At 40.4% G+C, this 20725-nt stretch overlaps 1 protein-coding gene across 3 annotated transcripts in view; it reads left to right on the top strand.

The window, feature by feature from the left end:
• LOC127650135 (receptor-type tyrosine-protein phosphatase U-like) overlaps positions 1-20725 on the top strand; it is a 298945-nt gene that overhangs the window by 145055 nt on the left and 133165 nt on the right. For all 3 annotated transcript variants that reach the window (XM_052135337.1, XM_052135338.1, XM_052135336.1), the window contains exons 3-4: positions 2857-3128; positions 20410-20491. In XM_052135337.1, coding sequence (XP_051991297.1) covers positions 2857-3128; positions 20410-20491 — 354 coding nt within the window. The remainder of the gene's footprint in view (positions 1-2856; positions 3129-20409; positions 20492-20725) is intronic.

Genomic DNA, 20725 nt, shown 5'->3' with positions numbered 1-20725 from the left:
CTTTGAATTTATGAAGGACACATAGCTTCTATGAGTGTGTTCATGTTAACACATTGTCTTGTATTTCCATATATATCCTACATAAGAATGAATAGTTATTTGTTTTATTTTTGCACTATAATGTGCTTTTCTGTGTTTAGTGAAATTGTTTTCCTTCTTTGAAATATAAATTGAAATGATTTGATATCACGAGAAAAAGGAACCACTGACAGCAGTAAAAGGCTAACACAAAAAAGACATTTTACAGGACATAGTTGTCCAGCATCTGCAAAGAGCATCAAAAACTACCACGGGTTCAATAACATGCAGTATTTTCACAAAGTTTAATTGCATAAATACAATTTAAATGTGGATATATATCACTAGATACGCCTAGTCACTCTCTAAGGTAATATTTGACTAAATTGTGGCTTTATTAAATTGTGGTATTATTAATAATAATAATAAAACACTATTCACTCCATCTCGTTATTAGAAAAAGTTCTGTGTCAATAAACGACTCGTTGTCCTGGCGGCTATATGCATCATCACTTATTTTATGCTGGCATAGTCAAAATCCTAAGAAAGATAGGTGGGCATACGTTGTATGCCTGTGTATGCCCTAAACTACACTACTGGATCCGAGCCATATCTACAGAGCAGAATATCATAGAGAGAGGTGGGATCTTTTGATTTGGGCCAATAAACAACCAGCCTCCAGGCAACCACCCACATTACCCAAGGAACTGCATAGCAACACACTCAGAACCAGTCAGAACACTGAACAACACTGTGTAACTGCATATCAGTGGCCTTTCAACCACCTAAGTCACCCTAGCAACCACATAGTATCACCCTGGCAGCCATTCACAACATCTGACCAACTGCACAACAATGCATTCAAAACCACTCTTAACACTCTAGCTATGACATAACAACACACTCAAAACCACTCAGAACACTAGCATCTGCATAGGAACACCCTAGCAACCAGTGTTGGGCAACGTTACTTTTAGAAGTAACTCGTTAGAAGTAACTCGTTAGAATAATGTGTTACTTCTTTAAAAAGTAACTAAATAAATTTAAAAGTACATTTTTAGGGAAAGTTAAGCGTTGCATTAATTATGCGTTACTTTTTCTCAAAGCCAAACGTTTTTCTGCAATGCTATCCATTCCATACAAATAGGTTATGCATTCCATACAAGAGACATTACAGGTCATGCTAGCTACTGTACAACACGCATGTCAAAACAACAAAGTAAACAAACAGATACTTAAAAAGTAGGTCTTTACTTCATATTTATAATAAAGAATCAAGAACATGAATATGCATGATTTGCTTTTCCTTAAACATGACAAGCAATATGTAGAATCAGTCAGAACAGTCTGGTAACCACCTAGCAATGTGCTCAAAACCTCTTACAACACTGTAGCAACTGTGTAAGAACACCCTGGCAACCACACACTACACCTAACAAACACATAGCAACATGCTCAAAACTACTCAGAACACTGTAGCAACTGCATAGGAAAACACTGGCAACCACCCACTATACCCTAGCAACTGCAAAAGAACATACTCAAAACTACTAAGAACACTGTAGCACCTGCATTGGAATACCCTGGCGACCACCCACAACACGTGGCCAACTGCATAGCAATGCACTCAAAACTAATCAGAACATTCTAGCAACCACATTGCAACCCACACAAAACCAATCAGAACACTTGAATAGCCACATAGCAAAGCCTGGCAACCTTCTATAACACCTTAGAAAACACACAGCAACACCCTGGCAACCACTCACCCAAGCATCTACATAGAAACACACTTAAAACAACTCGGAACACTTTAGCAACTACAAAGCGACTCCCTGGCAACCACCTAGTACAAATGCATAATAACACCCTGGCAACCATCAACAACACCTGACCAATTGCATAGCAATGCACTCAAAACCACTCAGAACAGTCTAGTAACCCCATAGCAACATGCTCAAAAAACTTAGAACACTGTAACAACTGTGTAAGAACACACTGGCAACCACCCACTACACCCTAGCAACTGCATAGGAACATGCTAAAAACTACTCGGAACACTGTAGCACCTGCATTGGAACACCCTGGCGACCACCCACAACACCTGACCAACTGCATAGCAATGCACTCAAAACCACTCAGAACAGCCTAGTAACCACATAGCAACATGCTCAAAACCACTGAGAACACTGTAGCAACTGACTAGGAATGCCCTGGCAACCACCCACAACAACTTAGGCTGCCTGTAATTCTCTCTCTCTCGAACTGTTGTCACCGGCCGCCTTTATCCCTCGCGCGCCCATCAGGCTGATTGGGGACCGGGCGTACATCATTCCAGCCCGGCCCCGCCATCCTCCACTCTACACAGACATTAGCAATTTGATAACTGCATCAGTGTGAGTAATGATAGCAAGTACCTGAGCAGAGCTACTGATTTCACCTGCTTAAACTACATTACCCAGAGTGCACTTTTCCCTGCTCCAAGGCCACAGCAATCACTTATACTAATTGTGTGCTTAGCAGTAGACTCAATCACAGTTACACAACACACAGGTTGAGTCCTCAATTTAATATGAGGTGTAATTTACCATCTGGTTTCAAACCTTCATTATCCAGCATAGAGTATGTTCTCTTCCTCTACTATGTGTTGTTTTTCCAGTCATCATATTTCTCATTAACAAAATATGACTGCTGATCTTGATGGGAGAATGGCACTGTGCTTATTCTGTGGGCGTCTTGTGCATAAATCCTTCAAATCAGGAAATCCACGTAGGATAATGCAATGACAAAAAACAATTTGGACCTCTCTTTAAGCATCTGTCTCTCTCTCTCTTTCAGGTTCCTACATGTTGGTGAACTCCTCTCAGTATGGTGTCGGGCAGCATGCTCAGCTCATGTTGCGTCCACTGAGTGAGAATGACACACACTGTGTGCAGTTCAATTATTTCCTGTACAGCCGGGACGGGCATAGTCCCGGGGCTCTGAGCGTGTACGTGCGTGTGAACGGCGGCTTGCGGGGAAATATTGTGTGGAACGTGTCCGGCTCTCAGGGGCGGCAGTGGCACCAGGTGGAGTTTGCCGTCAGCACCTTCTGGCCTAGCGAGTACCAGGTGAGATGGACTGCACACACACAAATCCACATTGACTTTATATTACAATACACTCTTTTTACTAGTCAGAATTTTTTTATCTAAATTGGCCATACAGTATTCTACATTTTTGCTGCATTGTATTTTAACACTTAAGTCCATTTATGTTAGTCAAGGTCATTTGCACCAAAACAGTTATTCAGTTTTATATATATATATATTTTAGCCATCCTCCAAATGACCCTTTGAATTAGAAAGGCTGTTTTTTTTTACGACTGTACATTTAAGACTCTGTTGTGAAGTTCACTTTCCGTTGTTCATTGATGCCAGGTGAATAGGCATTGACAAACATGGGCCACTACTGGCAAACGTTTTTTTAAATGAAATGTCTGCCACTAACAGTTTTGGCAAAAATAATTATCTGCCCTTGTGGCAAACCATTTTATAGATAAAAAGGGGGGAAAAATCAAATAAAAATAAATAAATAAAAATAAAAAATAATTCTGCCACTACTGAAAAAAACTTTGTATAGCAATATATTTTGGCGACAGTAAACCGAGTAGTTCAGACCAAAGCGTTCAGATTTCCTTTCCTTTACAGCAATATTTATCAGTTTGTAAAATATAAATCTCAGAAGACATGTTGTGCTCTGCCCATTGCTGATAAGCATGGCTAATACTCTCTAGAACTACAACACCCATCATGCACACTTACTACAACTTCATTGTCTATGCATCTCTGGTAGGCAAGCCTCACACTCTCTAGAACTACATAAATGTTGTGTTTTGCAAAGTTTGCTGCTTCAGTATTTGTAGATAATTTTTTCCCATGTTTCTATGCTATACTGGAAAACAAAGATAAGCATTTCATGAGTTTTAAAGGCTTTTATTGGCAAAAACATTCAATATATGAAGTCAATATTTACAGTGTTGACCCTTGTTCTTCATAACCTCTGCAATTCGCTCTGGCATGCTGGATATCAGCTTTTGGGCCAAATCCTGACTGATGGTGATCCATTCTTGTCTTGGAGTTGATCACATTTTGTGGGCTTCTGCTTGTCCACTTGCCTTTAAGGATTGACCACAGGTTCTCTATGGGATTAAGATATGGGGAGTTGCCTGGCCACGGATCCAAAATTTCAATGTAATGATCTCCGAGCCACTTCATTATCACTCTTGCCTTGTGACATTGTGCTCCATCATGCTGGAAAATGCATGGATCATCACCAAATTGCTCCTGGATCGTTGGGAGAAGTTGCTCTTGCAGGACGTTTTGATACCATTCTTTATTCATGGCAGAGTTTTTGAGCAGAATTGTGAGAGAGCCCACTCCCTTGAATGAAAAGAAACCCCACACATGGATGGTCTCAGGATGCTTCACTGTTGGCACGACACAGGACACACACACACATATAAATCCACATTGACTTTACACTTTACACTTATATATTTTTTTTTTTTATTTTTATTTTTTTTTTTTAAATAAAAATAATAATAAAATGAACATTTTGCCACTATTGGCAATCATTTTATTGATATGAATAACGATATGCCTCAATGGCAATCCATTTTATAGTGAAAACAGAAAAAATAAATTGCTAATGCTGGCTAAAATAAATATCTGCTACTACTTGATTTATAGCAAATCTTTAACCAGGACTAGACTAGGGGTCAGGCCAGAAGGAACGAGGGGGCGGAGTTGGGAGAGCACATGGCAAACATAAACATTTGGCTCAGCCATGTGCTCATACACAGTACAAACTCACAAAGATGAGAAACAGCCAAAGATAACAGGACAGACAGAGCTGGATCATGACAAATTCTGCCACTACTTGCAAAGACTTCTGATGTCAAAAAGTCAATGTGATCTCATGAGAACTCGTACTCTTACGTAATGTTTAGTTCTAGCATACATACATTATCTTACGTTTGCATAGACACCGAAATCTACAATATTTACATATTGACAGCATGTAAACTTCATCATTTTATGTATTAATAAGTATAAATTTTTCTGTGTACTATTTGAATTGATTACTATTTAATAATTCATAGAATTAATCAGTTAATTACATTTAATTTGCAATCAATGAGATTAGTTAAATGTCATTACATTTATTTAATGCAGTTGACATTATAATGACATTTTAATGGTTTCATTCAGTTCTGTGTGATTTCTGCAGCCCTATACAACATTTTAAACCAAGACTACACTTTAAAATCTTAAAATGAAAAAAAAGAAAACTTTAATTGTTTCATCATTTCATTATATTTTTGTTTGCCATGGGACAAAAAAGGAGTTTTCAGAATATGACATAAAACAAAATAAACCACAAGAAGCACCATATAACAATTATAAAATGATTCCATAAATCCGTCTCCATCCGCCGCAGCGCCATCTCGGCCGCTGTAACCCTCAACCCGCTGTAACCGTCAACCCGCAGTAATCTTCATCCCGCTGTAACCGTCAACCCGCTGTAATGTCAACCCGCTGTAACCGTCAACTCGCTGTAATCTCCAGGCGGTCAGGGAGACACTTCCCTCCTCCCCTTGCGGACGGCGGTCTTCCATTGACCCCTCCGCGTTTCTGGGGGATGGCAGGGCTCTCCTCCGCCCCTGGCAGCGGCTCCATTGCTCCAGGCGGTCGTGAAGTCCAGTCCCCACTCGCCTCGCGGACAGCGGCCGTTCACCGTGTCCGGGCGGTCGGTCTACTCCCCTCCCCCGGTAGATGGCAGCGGCGCTCCTCTGGGTGGAGGGCAGTGTCGAGTACTCCACGACGGGCATCCCTCCTCCTTCCCGGGTTCGGCACCAGTGTAAAGTAGTTTGATGGAAAGGAAGAGGCGAGAACCGGCTTGATAATATAAATAATATTTTAATAATAAACTTAAACAAACGACACAAACACACACATGATGGACATCAGCCTTTATCCCTCTCGGAGGCTTGATTAGCCTGATAAGGGAACCGGTGTGTATAATCACAACCCGGCACCGCCCTCCGCCCTGCCACATATATATATATATATATATATATATATGAATATGAATATATTTTAACAAAATATAATATAATAAATGAATATATTTTAACAAATGGTAACAAACAAATAGCTAAGTATATTAATTAGATCAGGCTGCTTTTGTGAAGTTTTGGCTAAATAATAACCTGCCACTGCTTGCAAACTGTTTTATAGCAAAGTTTTGGCAATTATCAATGTTACACACACACATTGTCACTACTGAAAATCGTTTCTTTGGCAAGCCTTTGTCAAATGGTGATTCTCTACAAATATCTGCCACTACTCGCACAGAGGTCTGTGGCAAACCTTTGACAAATATAAATGTTGTTGAGTGCTTTAGCAAACCTTTAACTTTAAAAGACTGTCACTACTGGCATACAGTTAGGGGAACCTTTGGCAACAATATACAATCCAACACTACTCCCAGACTTTTTACTGATGGTTCTCATGTCGTAACAATTTCTGAATGAACCATTTTTGCAGCTTAGTTTCATTTAACGGTCTTGGTGATCTGGGGAGGGATTTTAGAATTTTTTTGGTATGTCTACATTGTACATCAATCTGTTATAAAAATCCTGTTTTCCATGATGTGACCCTGTTAAATATTGACACATGAAGGGGGTGCACATTGGCTTATTTAGACTTCCTAAGATATACTTACAATTCTTTTCCTACCACTAGATAGAATATAATCTTGAGCTCTTGTACAGTCTTGACTCTGGTCAGCAGTGTGTATTATTGAGCTGCTTGTGTTTCTCTGATGGTTAGCTCACAGAACACTGTCACCTCGTTAAAGGTGATGATTAATAACTCGCCCATCGTTTGCTTTAAAAAAAACCTCATAATGACCAGTAAGTTGAGTATGCGCGTGTCTGTGAGTGCACAGTCAATTAACCCCCACTTGTGTGTGTGACCCGTTTGAAAGCGGGGTCTGGTGTGGTTTCCATAACACTGACCTGTATCGCTCCTCTCTCCATAAATCAGAGCAGCCTTAATGAGATTATAGACATGGCATGGTCAATACATATACACACACACACACACACACACACACACACACACACACACACACACACACACACACACACACACACACACACACACACACACACACACGCACCTTTTCAAAAAAAAGGGACTTGAATTATAGGGACACTGCAAATGAAGTAAGGTAAGGTAGTTTATTTATGTAGCACAGTTAAAAACAACGGGTACTTGACCAATGTGCTGTACAATTTGTAAACATATGCAAAATAACAAAAATACACAAAACACTAATATTGTACAACACATACCTCTAGCTATTACCAAGCTATTAATATATTGGCAACATATCAGTAAGAGTTTGACAAGCAAGCTAGATGTAATAGATGAGTTTTTAAAAGAGATTTAAAAGATACAAATGTGGATGCAGTTCTAATATTCAAAGGCAGATTATTCCATAGCTCCGGAGCCATCACTGAAAAAGAACAATCACCCCAACATTTTCGCCTAGACCTCGGGACAATCAATAATTTTTGTTCAGAGGACCTAAGTGATCTTGACGGTAAGTATATCTGTAACAAATCTGAGAGATAGGGTGGTGCCATACCATTTAGAGATTTAAAAACAAACAGCAAAATCTTAAAATCAATCCTATACCGGATTGGCAACCAATGTTAAGAATACAAAATTGGAGTGATGTGGTCCCGCTTTCGAGAACCTGTCAACAATCTTGCTGCAGCATTTTGAACAAATTGCAATTGTGTCAGTGTTGACTGACTAATCCCTACATATAATGAATTACAATAGTCCAAACGTGATGACACACATCCGTGCATCACTCTCTCCACAAAAATGGCTTGACTTTTGCCTAAGTTCTTAATTAGAAAAAGCTTGATCGGACAACTGCATTAATCTGTTTGTCAAATTTTAGGGAGTCATCAATAATTACCCCTAAATTTGAAGTGGTGATGGCGTAGTGGGCTAAACCACATAACTGTTAATCAGAAGGTCGCTGGTTCGATCCCCACAGCCACCAACATTGTGTCCTTGAGCAAGACACTTAACTCCAGGTAATAAGTGCACTTGATAAAAGCATCTGCCAAATGCGTAAATGTAAATGTAATTTTTTTTTATCATGTGTTTTCCATAAATGGATAAAGGGCCTAAATCAAAACTGGCGGTTTCGCATTAATTTAAATGCAGGAAATTGACAGCCAACCAAGATTTTAAATCATTCAGACATGCTAGAAGAGGCTCTAATGAATTATCCTCCTTTTTTACTGGCATTTATATTTGTGTCATTCGCATAGCAATGGAACGATTCTTTGTGTTTTTTTTAAAATATCGCCAATTGGAAGCAAATATAACGAAAACAGGATAGGTCCCAAAATGGATCCTTGAGGAATCCCTCATGTAAGGTACCGAAGTAATGAAGAAAGTATTGCCTAGTAGTTTGTTAGACAACTTTGAAGATTAATTTGTTATTATAAGACTTGCTACCTTAACAAAACTTATTACACATAACTAAATTAGCATTTCACAACATTTCTAATATTTAAGCCAAAGATTAACCAAATGATTGTTATATTGATTCAGATTTAGAAGATCTCTATTTAACCAATCATATTACTCATTCCATTCCATATTCAGACATTCATTCTTCTGTGGTACACCAAACTTTTCCTGCTGAATTCATTGTTAGGTTTCGGTTTGGGTGAGGGGTTAGACTTCATGCTTAGGTTACTGTAATGGCACCGTTCATATTACACAACTGTCTGTCTTGTCGTGTAAGTCGTAGCATTTTCAAATTACATGATGAATCGGCAACTGGGGTGAAAACATTACAAAATGTTTCAATATTGACGAATCCCTGACGACTCTGCCTGGACTCCAAATTATATTTCACAACAGAGTATGCATGATCATTGTAAAGGGATTAATGGAAATGAGGAGGCGAGAACCGGCTTGATAATATAAATAATATTTTAATTATAAACTTAACCAAAAAGACAAACACACACACACACACACACACACACACACACACACACACACACACACACACACGTGTCGGACAGCTGTCTGTAATTCTCTCTCTCTCTCCCACTGCAGTCTCCAGTCAGCCTTTATCCCTCTCTGAGGCTTGATTAGCCTGATTAGGGGCCGGTGTGCCAAATCATGACCCGGCCCCGCCCTCCATCCTGCCACATTCCTCCCTCGGTCTATCAGGCCGGGAAGCTCCCGGCATGACGTACACCCCCCCCAGCTGGATGAGGGAGGGGTCAAGGGGAGGGAAACCAAAAACAATGTGGCACCTACACACCGTAGCGGTGATCATGCCAAAGGCAGTCGGAGGCAGTCTTCCGGACCCTGGCAGACGGAACGCACCTGTCACGTTCTTAGCAAACAGAAGGTGTCTCCCCCGGCCCTGGCAGAGGTTCTCCCGCTCCAGGCGATCAGCCGGTCATCATGACCCCGCCGCATTTAGCGTCTGGTAGGGGTCTCCCCCCCACCCCTGGCGGTCGGCTAGGAGACCCTTCTCCCTTCGTGGTCGGCGGCCATTCGTCCACACTCAGACTGCTGGGCTCCTCCGTCCCCCAGTAGATGTCCGTGGCTGCTCCATTGGGGTGGATGGTAGTGGTGTGGACTTTACTACGGCGCATCCCTCCTCCTTCCTGGATTTCGGCACCAGTGTAAAGGGATTAATGGAAAGGAGGATGCAAGATCCGGCTTGATAATATAAATAATAGTTTAATATAAAACTGAAATAAAAAGACAAACACACAAAGGTGTCGGACAGCTGTCTGTAAATCTCTCTCTCTCGCACTGCAGCTTTCAGTCGGCCTTTATCCCTCTCTGAGGCTTGATTAGCCCGATTAGGCACCGGGTGTGCAGAATCACTCCCTACCCGGCCCCAACATCCACCCTGCCACAATCATATGTTAAGCATTTCAGAATATGATGTGTATGTTTTTAATCATATATTTTATTGGTTACAATATGAAAAGTACCTCCTTCTGTAAAATCTACCTATTTGCTTGTCTGACTGTCCAAGAGAATTTGCAATTGCCAATGTTCCACTAAATTGTTCCTCCATTTCTTCGGTCCAATGAGACTTTCTTGGTACCGCAGCCATGCTAGTTGATGTTCTGTTGCAGGTACATCAGGACTCCTCCCACTGAAACTTCCCGTGCCCTTTCTTTCTCTCACATTGGCTGTAGGTCAACGCTGAAGTTGTATTCAGTCAAAACATATTCACATTGCATGATTTGGAATTGCAGACAGGTTCAGATATTTAACATTGTAGATATCTCGCTGACATCGGTGACGCATCAGCAATTCTATCAAAATCTTTGATAGTTCATACATTGCTATCGACGCTCATTCGATTTGCCTACACGTTCAGGCTTTTGTTGGCGATCTCCACAAAACTGTCAGCGAACAAAAATCGGGCTTAAAATCGTGTGAACTCTGCATAAGGAATCTTAGGAAAACTTGTCATAACATAATTAATTGATCTGTTTAGTTTTCTCTAATGTATCATTAAACATTATTTATATTGTTAAGCCGGTTCTCGCCTCCTCCTTTCACTTTAACCCCCCCCTTGAACTTTTGTACAACGTTCTTCCTCCTCACTTGTAAACAGCGCTGTCTGTTAGCGTGTCTCAAAAGCCAAATGCGATTACATCACACGCACGTACAGATGCTGACTGGAATTGATGGATTACAGTTAAAAAGTACATAAATACTGATCTTTTTCACACCAGAAGTTTGGGTGAACTATCCCTTTTATATCTGGCAGCATTTTTTTCCACTCGTTACATTTTCATCAACAGTATATTTTAATTATCTTCATGATACCTCTTTTTTGTGTTCATTTTATCATTGACAAAATCAAAATACCCTTCTTCAAATAATTTTGCACATGAGATTAAAACTGACATCATGCTGTGAGTAATTTTTTTTCCTCTCTCTCTTTAGCCAACATGTGACATAATGTATTTCCCAGTGGGTTAGGATTTCCCTTTCAAAAACTTTGCAATTCATGAGCCAACTCGATGAGCTAAGACAACTAGCATGTTTTTAGCATGCTATGCTAATGGACACAGCAAATCGCTATGACAGATTGAGGTCCCCCCACACATTTGACACATCAGTTCACAAGCTGAAAGCTTGACAGTGATTGTTAGCACAAAGGCAATGTACCCCACGTGTAATGAACATGAATCAGTCATATCATGCAGCTCTGAGTGAATTGAGTCTTTATTAAAGACACTTCCTCTCAGAGTGGGCTGGTTTTGACAGGGTTTTTTACAGTACGCGTGGTCCAATTTATGTTGAGATGCTTCAGCGCCACGCAGAATTTTTCCAGGGGTTTATTTAAAATACAAATCACATTGTCAACATTCTGTGGTTTACTGTGACATTTGTAAGACATGAAAAGGAGATTTGTTCTTATTTGTGTTTGCGCTCCTGAGATAGCTCTGATAAAATGGTTCTGTACTCGGTGTGTGACGGCGTCCCACTGGTGTCAATGAGATACATCCGCGTGTATACGTTCAAGCAGTTTTTGTCATCTACAGTACATTGTGCTGTATCACACTGATGCTCAAGAAATGTGTGTGGGTTGAAAACAGGAAGAGGAAATAAGAGCAGTGAGATAAATGTCTGCAAGTGTGGCTGTAAGCTGAAGAATCCTCGTTGTGATGTGAATTGTGCTGTCGTCAGGGCTGGAGGTGTTTGCAGAGGAGAGGCCTTTATTAAATATTAACTATGATACCAGACCTTCTGTGTCTTTTAATGTTTTGTTCTGTGCCTATTTCGGTCTTTTATTCTTTTTTTGTATTGCTATCTCTTTCGCAAATGCTGTACTTACACACATTTCCTTGTGTCTTTTTGGAACATTAAACTTATACATGTGCGACAAGCTAAAGAATTACATATCTATTTTATTCATTCTTTTGAGTCTTTTATCAACTTCCATAAACTTCGTCTACTGGCAATGTCCAACAGTGTATTTGTCATTTTTGGTCATTTTTTTCTGAAAGTCACAGTAATTTCCAGCACATCTTCAATTCTGTATTGCGGTTAATAGAATTCTGTGTTGGAAATGATGCTGATGGAAATGACATTTTTTATAATTTAATAAATAAATAAATAAAAATTGTATTGGTAAAATGTAATGTTTCCAAAATTTGCACAATGAAATAATATTTTCAAGCTTTGTGTAATTTGGAAAAATTACAGCTTGATTGGATTTAACCCCCAACAAAAATATAAATGTACTTGTTCATTGAACTGTATATAAACAATATCACACTCGCAATCATGCTATATGTTCCTAAATCAGCACTGTTGTGATTTGGCCTCAAACACGAGGCTGCAGGTAGATGTACAGGTGTTTATTTATAAATGTTTTATATACAGTGGATATAAAAAGTCTACACACCACTGTTAAAATGGCAGGTTCTTGTGATGTAAAAGAATGAGATAAAGATAAATCATGTCAGAACTTTTTCCACCTTTAATGTGACCTATAACGTGAACAATTCAATTGAAAAAATAAAATCTTTGAGGGGGAAAAATAAAAAAATAAAAAACTCACAATAACCTGATGGCATAAGTGTGCACACCCTTAAATTAATACTTTGTTGAAGCACCTTTTGATTTTATTACAGCACTCAGTCTTTTTGGGTAGGAGTCTATTAGCATGGCACATCATGACATGGCAATATTTGCCCACTTTTCTTTGTAAAAGCGCTCCAAATCTGTCAGATTGCGACAACATCTCCTGTGCACAGCCTTCTTCGGACCACCCCACAGATGTTCAATTGGATTCAGGTCTGGGCTCTGGCTGGGCCATTCCAAAACGTTAATCTTCTTCTGGTGAAGCCATGCTTTTGTGGATTTGGATGTGTGCTTTGGGTCATTGTCGTGCTAAAAGGTGAACTTCCTCTTCATCTTCAGCTTTCTAATGGACGCCTGAAGGTTTTGTGCCAAAATTGCCTGGTATTTGGAACTGTTCATAATTCCCTCCACCCTGACTAAGGCCCCGGTTCCAGCTGAAGAAAAACAACCCCAAAGCACGATGCTGCCACCACCATGCTTCACTGTGGGTATGGTGTTCTTTGGGTGATGTGCAGAGTTGTTTTTGCGCCAAACATACTTTTTGGAATTATGGCCAAATAGTTGCCCTTGGATTCATCAGACCATAACACATTTTACCACGTGCTTTTGGGAGACTTGATGTTTGTTTTTGCAAACTTCAGCCAGGCTTGGATGTTTTTTTTGTAAGAAAAGGCTTCCGTCTTGCCACCCTACCCCATAGCCTATTCATATGAAGAATACGGGAGATTGTTGTCACATGTAGCAAACAGCCAGTACTTGGCAGAAATTCCTGCAGTTCCTTTAATGTTGCTTTAGGCCTATTGGAAGCCTCCCTGACCAGTTTTCTTCTCGTCTTTTCATCAATTTTGGAGGGATGTCCAGTTCTTGATAATGTCTATGGTATATCTAATGCTTTGGAAATTCTTTTGTACCCTTCTCCTGCCTGATATCTTTCAACAGTGAGATCCCTCTGATGCTTTGGAAGCTCTCTGCAGACCATGGCTTTTGCTCTGAGATGCAACTAAGGAAATGTCAGGAAAATCCTACTAGAACAGCTGAACTTTATTTGTGATTAATTCATTTGTGAGTCACTTTAAATGATGGCAGGTGTGTAATGACTTCTATTTAACATGAGTTTGAATGCGATTGGTTAATTCTGAACACTGCCACATCCCCAGTTATAAGACGGTGTACACACTTATGCAACCGGGTTATTGTAAGGTTTTACAATATTTTCCCCCATGAAGATTTCAGTTTGTTTTTCAATTGAATTGTTCACATTATAGGTCACATTAGTGGAAAAAGTTCTGACATGATTTATCTTTGACTCATTCTTTTACATCACAAAAACCTGGAATTTTAACAGGGGTGTGTAGACTTTTTATATCCACTGTATATATTTTTATCCCATTTTCTCCCAATTTGGGATTGCCCAATTCCCACTACTTAGTAGGTCCTTGTGGTGGCGTGGTTACTCACCTCAGTCCGGGTAGCTGTCTCAGGACAAGTCTCAGTTTCCTCCGCTTCTGAGACTGTCAATCCATGCATCTTATCACATGGCTCGCTGTGCATGACACCGCAGAGACTCACAGCATGTGGAGACTCATGCTACTCTCCGTGATCCACGCTCAACTTACCACACGTCCCAGTGAGAACGAGAGCCACTTAATTGTAACCACGAGGAGGTTACCCCATGTGACTCTACACTTCCTAGCAACTGGGCCAATTTGGTTGCTTAGGAGACATGTTTTGAGTCACTCAGCACACCCTGGATTCGAACTCGTTACTCCAGGTGTGATAGCGTCAGTTCTAGTTATTCATGCGATTATCTTGTCAGCCAATCATGTGGCAGCAGTGTAATATATAAAATCATGAAGATATGGGTCAGGAGCGTCTGTTAATGTTCACATCAACCATCAGAATGGGAAACAAATGTGATCTCAGTGATTAAGACTGTGGCATCATGGTTGTATTTCTGTAACTACTGATCTCCTGGGATTTTGGCATGCAACAGCCTTCAGAGTGTATAGAGAGTGGTGTGAATACCAAAAACAACCAGCGTGCGGCAGTTCTGTGGATTGAGACGCTTTGATCATGAAAGAGGTCAACAGTGAATGGCCATGATCATTCTCACTCCTGAAATGGCACAGTGTGACTGTCTTCCACTCTGAGTGACAGTTGTGGCAGATCTTAAGCAGGCAGAGTCTGGGCATATCGACAACCAGTCGATAAAGTCCTGCATCATCGGCTTATCTCACAGCTGCACTGAAGATCCTAGAGACTTAATGCATGAGGACATTACAAATAAGAACGTTTGCTTCTACTCATTGAGTGTAAACAGACTTAAGGCTCTGTGGCACATTGCATCAAAGGACAACCCCGGTAAAGACAGGGTGTAAGGAAGAATCCTGACCAAGATGGAACCTCATTAGTAAGTGATTTGGAACACTCTTGTTGTGCATCTTACAAATAGCGCTCTTCACATGAAGTGCACAAGAGACTTGACTCTTATTTGATTTCTATTACGTTTAGCATTAGCACATGTTGCTAAGCTAATGACACAATACTCTAATAAGCATCAGAACATACAGTATATTGGATAGAATTGTCAATTATATCTGTTTTAAATACTTCTCAGTGATACTTTTCTGAATTTTATGAAATATAAGTAGCCACGGTATATTTATAGACAACATATCTTGTGCTTCATCATAGACTGTAAAAAAAGATGGACGACGCACCTTCGCTCTTTTCCACTGGTGAGAACTGAAGCCCCCAATGTCCCGATATGACGCTGACATCTTGGGACTTGAGTCTGCGTAGTTGCGATTTGGGGACCAGACCTGCGCAGTAGTAAGCAGGAAGTAAAGCCGCGAAATCAAGCCCCGCCCTCACTCTCGCTGAATCAATCGCAGGCACACGCCCCTGCACATTTGACTTTTGAATTATGATGGTGTGAAATAATTAATTATAGAAATTTAGATATTACATTTAAAGCTCCAATCTCCTCAGTCCCCCGAAGATCCCGAAAAAAGTCTTCAGTGACTACTTCGCTCAGAGAACCTGTCAATCACAGCTGTCAATCATGATGTCACAGCACCGTTTTTATAGCATCAAATAACTAACTAAAAACAAACTTATTTTGAAAACAAACACTTGAAATTACATCAACATGATAGTTTCTGTCATTTACTGTAGTTTCTATCTTTGGAAAAAAGATATGTGAAGTGTAATTTAATTGTTAAGTTGGTCTCACGTCCCGTTGAATAACATGGGGAGGCGGGGTTTATGACCTATACTAGGACCAGTCACCGGGGGGCGATCGAGACGTTTTGTCTTCACTTTTGAGGGCTTGTACGGCACACTTGTGCTTCATCCACCATTTTCAATCAGTCCAAGAGTTAACGTTATCATGTCGCTAAGCTAACAGCAAGGATAAAAGCATTAAATAAATTTGGCTGTCAATTGATTACACATTTTAATTAAATAAATATGTGTAATTTAATCAAATGTCATTTGGTGAGGTGCATTGCCTAACGATCTTTTCAATGACGTAAACAATAACCAAGGATTTGCAATGCTACTGCGAATGTCTGGTCCAGAAGCATTTCCGGTTGCTGCATTTTTAGTTTTGGAACAGGACATACGTGTGCATGGAAAAATGTGATGCATTGTCAGGAGTTTTGCTTGAGCTCTATTTTGATTGGCTGGCTGTTAGCAAAGCCATTCATTTGTTGTCTGATTCAGAACAGTATGACATCTATCATCTATCTGTGCTTGTCTAACAGTAAAACAGCCAGGGAGGTAGTCTTCCCTTTGTTAGCAGAATGGCTAAAGGTTGTTTGAGAGGATGAGTGATGTTGATACTTAAAGTGTAATTGGCCACTAGAGAGCAAGATCTGTATTCTCAGCAGAGAGGCAGTCAAGTCAGATTCATTGATAGGTCAAAACAGGGAGACTGTTGTGCTGAATCATGAAGCGTTTAGCATGGCGAATGCTGCAATAACAGTTTACACGAGCAAATGTTACAGTGCGGGTGAGGCAGTGCTGTGTGTAATTGATTAAATATTTAGTTTGGTGAAGTCGTGTTGTTTATTGAAAGAGCAAAGAATAATGTGTTTGAAATTGAAATGAAATAAGTTTCCATTGAAATTACATTTCACACACAAGTACACATGAGGTTTTGTCCCAAGTGAAGGAGTTCAAGTACCTCGGGGTCTTGTTCACGAGTGAGGGGACAATGGAGCGGGAGGTTGGCCGGAGAATCGGGGCAGCGGGGGCGGTATTGCACTCGCTCTATCGCACCGTTGTCACGAAAAGAGAGCTCAGAGAGAAAAGAGAGAAAAGGCAAAGCTCTCGATCTACCGGTCAATTTTTGTTCCTACCCTCACCTATGGTCATGAAGGCTGGGTCATGACCGAAAGAACTAGGTCGCGAGTACAAGCGGCCGAAATGGGCCTCCTCAGAAGGGTGACGGGCTTCTCCCTTAGAGATAGGGTGAGGAGCTCAGTCATCCGTAAGGAGCTCGGAGTAGAGCCGCTGCTCCTTTGCGTTGAAAGGAGTCAGTTGAGGTGGTTTGGGCATCTGGTAAGGATGCCCCCTGGCCGCCTCCCTAGGGAGGTGTTTCAGGCACGTCCAGCTGGGAGGAGGCCTCGGGGAAGACCCAGGACTAGGTGGAGAGATTACATCTCCACACTGGCCTGGGAACGCCTCGGGGTCCCCCAGTCAGAGTTGGTTAATGTGGCTTGGGATAGGGAAGTTTGGGGCCCCCTGCTGGAGCAGCTGCCCCCGCGACCCGACTTCGGATAAGCGATTGAAGATGGATGGATGGATGGACACAAGTACACAAACATTTATAGCTGTTGTGTGTAATTTTTCTGATGTGAAAAAATGTCTCCTATCCCAGCGTAATGTGTGCAGAGACAGCTATCCATAGATTTCCCGAGAAACCACTGAGTGGCGCCATGATGATTCTAATTGTCTCTTCTGTTTCTGGCCTCGAGATGCCATGTAAAAACTACCAAAATGAGCGATTCAGAAGGAGAACTGCACAGTACAAATTTATTTCAGGCTCAATTTGTGCTTTTGTTGGCTGTCGTTGCGTAACAACAGTAACTAACCTCAGACAATCACTTCATGTCAGGTCGTATAATGTCAGGTGAGGCACCAGGGCTGGACTGGTAATCTGGCATACCGGGAATTTTCCCGGTGGGCCGACGCACTTTGTGGCCGATCAGGGGTGGACTGGCTATCGGGAGAACCGAGCGAGACGGGCCGAATGGGCTAAAATGAGCTGCCGCGTTATGCAGAACGGACCACAAAATGGCACCGCGATATGCAGAAAAGGACAGCGAACCTGCCCAGATGGGCCAGTTGCTATATAAAATCCCGGCCCGATTTCTCTTCCCAGTCCAGCCCTCTGAGGCACTGTCAATAAAAAGTGGTCATCTCGACTCGAAGTATCGGTGCTATACTGTATAGCCACATGTTTTTTGAACATTTTTACAATTGGAATACCTTAAAGTTTACATTAACTACTAAGAATATACACCGATGCAAGTGAAAACACTGGAGAATGGAAATTGAAAACAGTCGAACCTTGGAGTACTCACTCTCGTGCCATCCCAGATGTGTATGACTTTCTTGCTTCTGCAGAACACAAATGAAGATTTTTAGAAGGATATCTCAGCTCTGTTGGTCCATACAGTGCAAGTGAATGGTGACCAAAACTTTAAAGCACCAAAATGCACATTAAAGCTGCAGAAAAGTAATCCATAAGGCTCCAGTGGTTTAATCCATGTCTTTAGAAGAGAGATGATAGGTGTAGATGAGAAACAGATCAATATTTAAGTCCTTTTTTAATTGTTAATCTTTGCTTGTGGCCAGCTCTCTTACCCTAACCTTAAGCACGTTCATGAGAGGGCCTAATATGCGTGTTGACATGTTCATGCATCACTTTAACCAATGGCAAGACAACTTGATGGGATCATCTGTTCATCCAACCAATGGAAGAAGGGAGAACATACTCCACCTTTAAGAACTTTTCACAAGAACGAAACAAATGTATTCTTAAAAGTGAATTGCAGATATAATGTCCTAAAACCAAAAGTTGATTTTATTGGTGTTTTTTTATTATATTTATTATTATTATTATTATTGTGGCCTATTGTGAATAGATCTATAAGAGTGCGCCGCTTTTATTCAAAAACCCTAACACTTATGTAAATAAAACTGAGTTTCCCACTCAGAATTTGCACATGAACAACCCCTCAATTTGCTCTGTTTGTACTCTGTTAAAATGTCAGAGGAAATTGCGGTTTATCTAGTGAATTATAGGTTTTATTAATTTTTTTGAAGACAGCGAATTGTTAGCGCTTGCCGTTTCAGTAATTTACATTTACGTACTGTATATCAACAACCATTTGATGCCTATTCTAATTTTTTCCACCAAGAAAATAGCATGCCCAAAAGACAATTGTCATCAGCCAGCTGCCTGAGTAATATGTATTACAGTGTCAAAATAAAAGTTCCTCAAGGAATACACAGGAATGAACCTGGCATCATCCATGTTTCCTGTTCTCTCTGACAACAGAGCACTTAAACGTGACATATTCATAATTACCACTTCAAAAGTAAGGAGAAGGATACTTCCAACAGGCATCCGGTCACAGAGTGTATGATGTATGAAGATAACCCTTTGATTATTATTATTATTTTAATTTGTGGGAAAGAAAAAGGAAAGATTGTTTTAATTCTATAACAAATGAATCTCCACTGTGATTGGATCAGTTAATGTGAGACCTCTTTGAACATTTCTCATAACAAATCGATTCGCCGCATTTAAGAAAAAGCCCTGCAACAGGGGGACTTTTGACCCCAAATACTATCCTTTCATGTATTTATTTCATGTCATTTTTAGAAAAACGATTGATTTAATCACCTTAAGCAAAACAGAAAATGACAACAACAAAAAAGTATGTCAAAATAAATGCCATCATTTCAGAGATGATAATTAGCTACATAAATGTGCAATATTTTAAAAGCTATTAAATGTCAGATCATATTCACTTAAAATCAGCTTTTAGACATTGCACACAATGACCTCATTGAGAAGAAATATTTTGCAGATGTTGAGGAAAGTGATGTGGTAGTTTTTGTTGCTATATAGTGTTTTGGGAGAAAATACACCGGGGGCCTTTACCCCTATACCCTTCATTCTGTAAATAAAACTATTTTCACTGCACTTTTGAAATGTTTCAATTTATACGTATAAGTGATGTTATTTTAAAAGCATACAGACAACCTACCAGGTAGGCATTTTTACAACATTGTCCAGGTATCATTTGGTTGTATAAAATGTGCAACTCAATGTAACTGTTTCTCAAAAAAGTTCTTCAAAAATATGTACGTCACATAATTGTTCATTGAAAGTTTTTTTGTTTTGTTTTTTACATTGTCCCGCAAAGCATCCAAAATGGTGTGGTTTGGCTTTTTGCTTAGTGGCATCTTTCTCTACACATCTGCACCTGTACAGGTTTGGTGGTGCTGAAAGTTCTTGTATGGAGATTGGGTGTATCTAATACAAATCCATGTATCCATGCTTTAGAGTAAGTGTGTGCAGTCATTAGTGAATGAGACCTATTGTGTGCTTGATGAGTATTCACTCTTGGCTTCTTTCTTTTTTCCCTTGCAGGTGGTTTTTGAAGCCACTGTCTCATCTGAGCAGAAGGGATACATCGGCCTGGATGATATAGTGCTGTTAAACTACCCCTGCTGTAAGTCCTGTCGCTCTACACACACACTAATTCTCTCACTGACCTTTTCCGACACACATTGGGGCGTATGACTAGGTCAGCCCACCTGGAGCGAGGAACAAAGGTGCTCATTTCCTCCCGTCGAAGCTTGGGTTCTCTCACTTCTGATCTAAATCATCAAAGGCAATTCTCCGGTGACACATTCCATTTCTCTTTTTCTTTCCCTGCGTTTACTTCCTGTGGGCAACTTTTGTC

This window comes from Xyrauchen texanus, chromosome 10 (assembly GCF_025860055.1).
Source record: "Xyrauchen texanus isolate HMW12.3.18 chromosome 10, RBS_HiC_50CHRs, whole genome shotgun sequence".
Taxonomy (NCBI): domain Eukaryota; kingdom Metazoa; phylum Chordata; class Actinopteri; order Cypriniformes; family Catostomidae; genus Xyrauchen; species Xyrauchen texanus.
The sequence above is the reverse complement of the archived record's forward strand: the minus strand, read 5'-3'. Positions and strand labels throughout refer to the sequence as shown.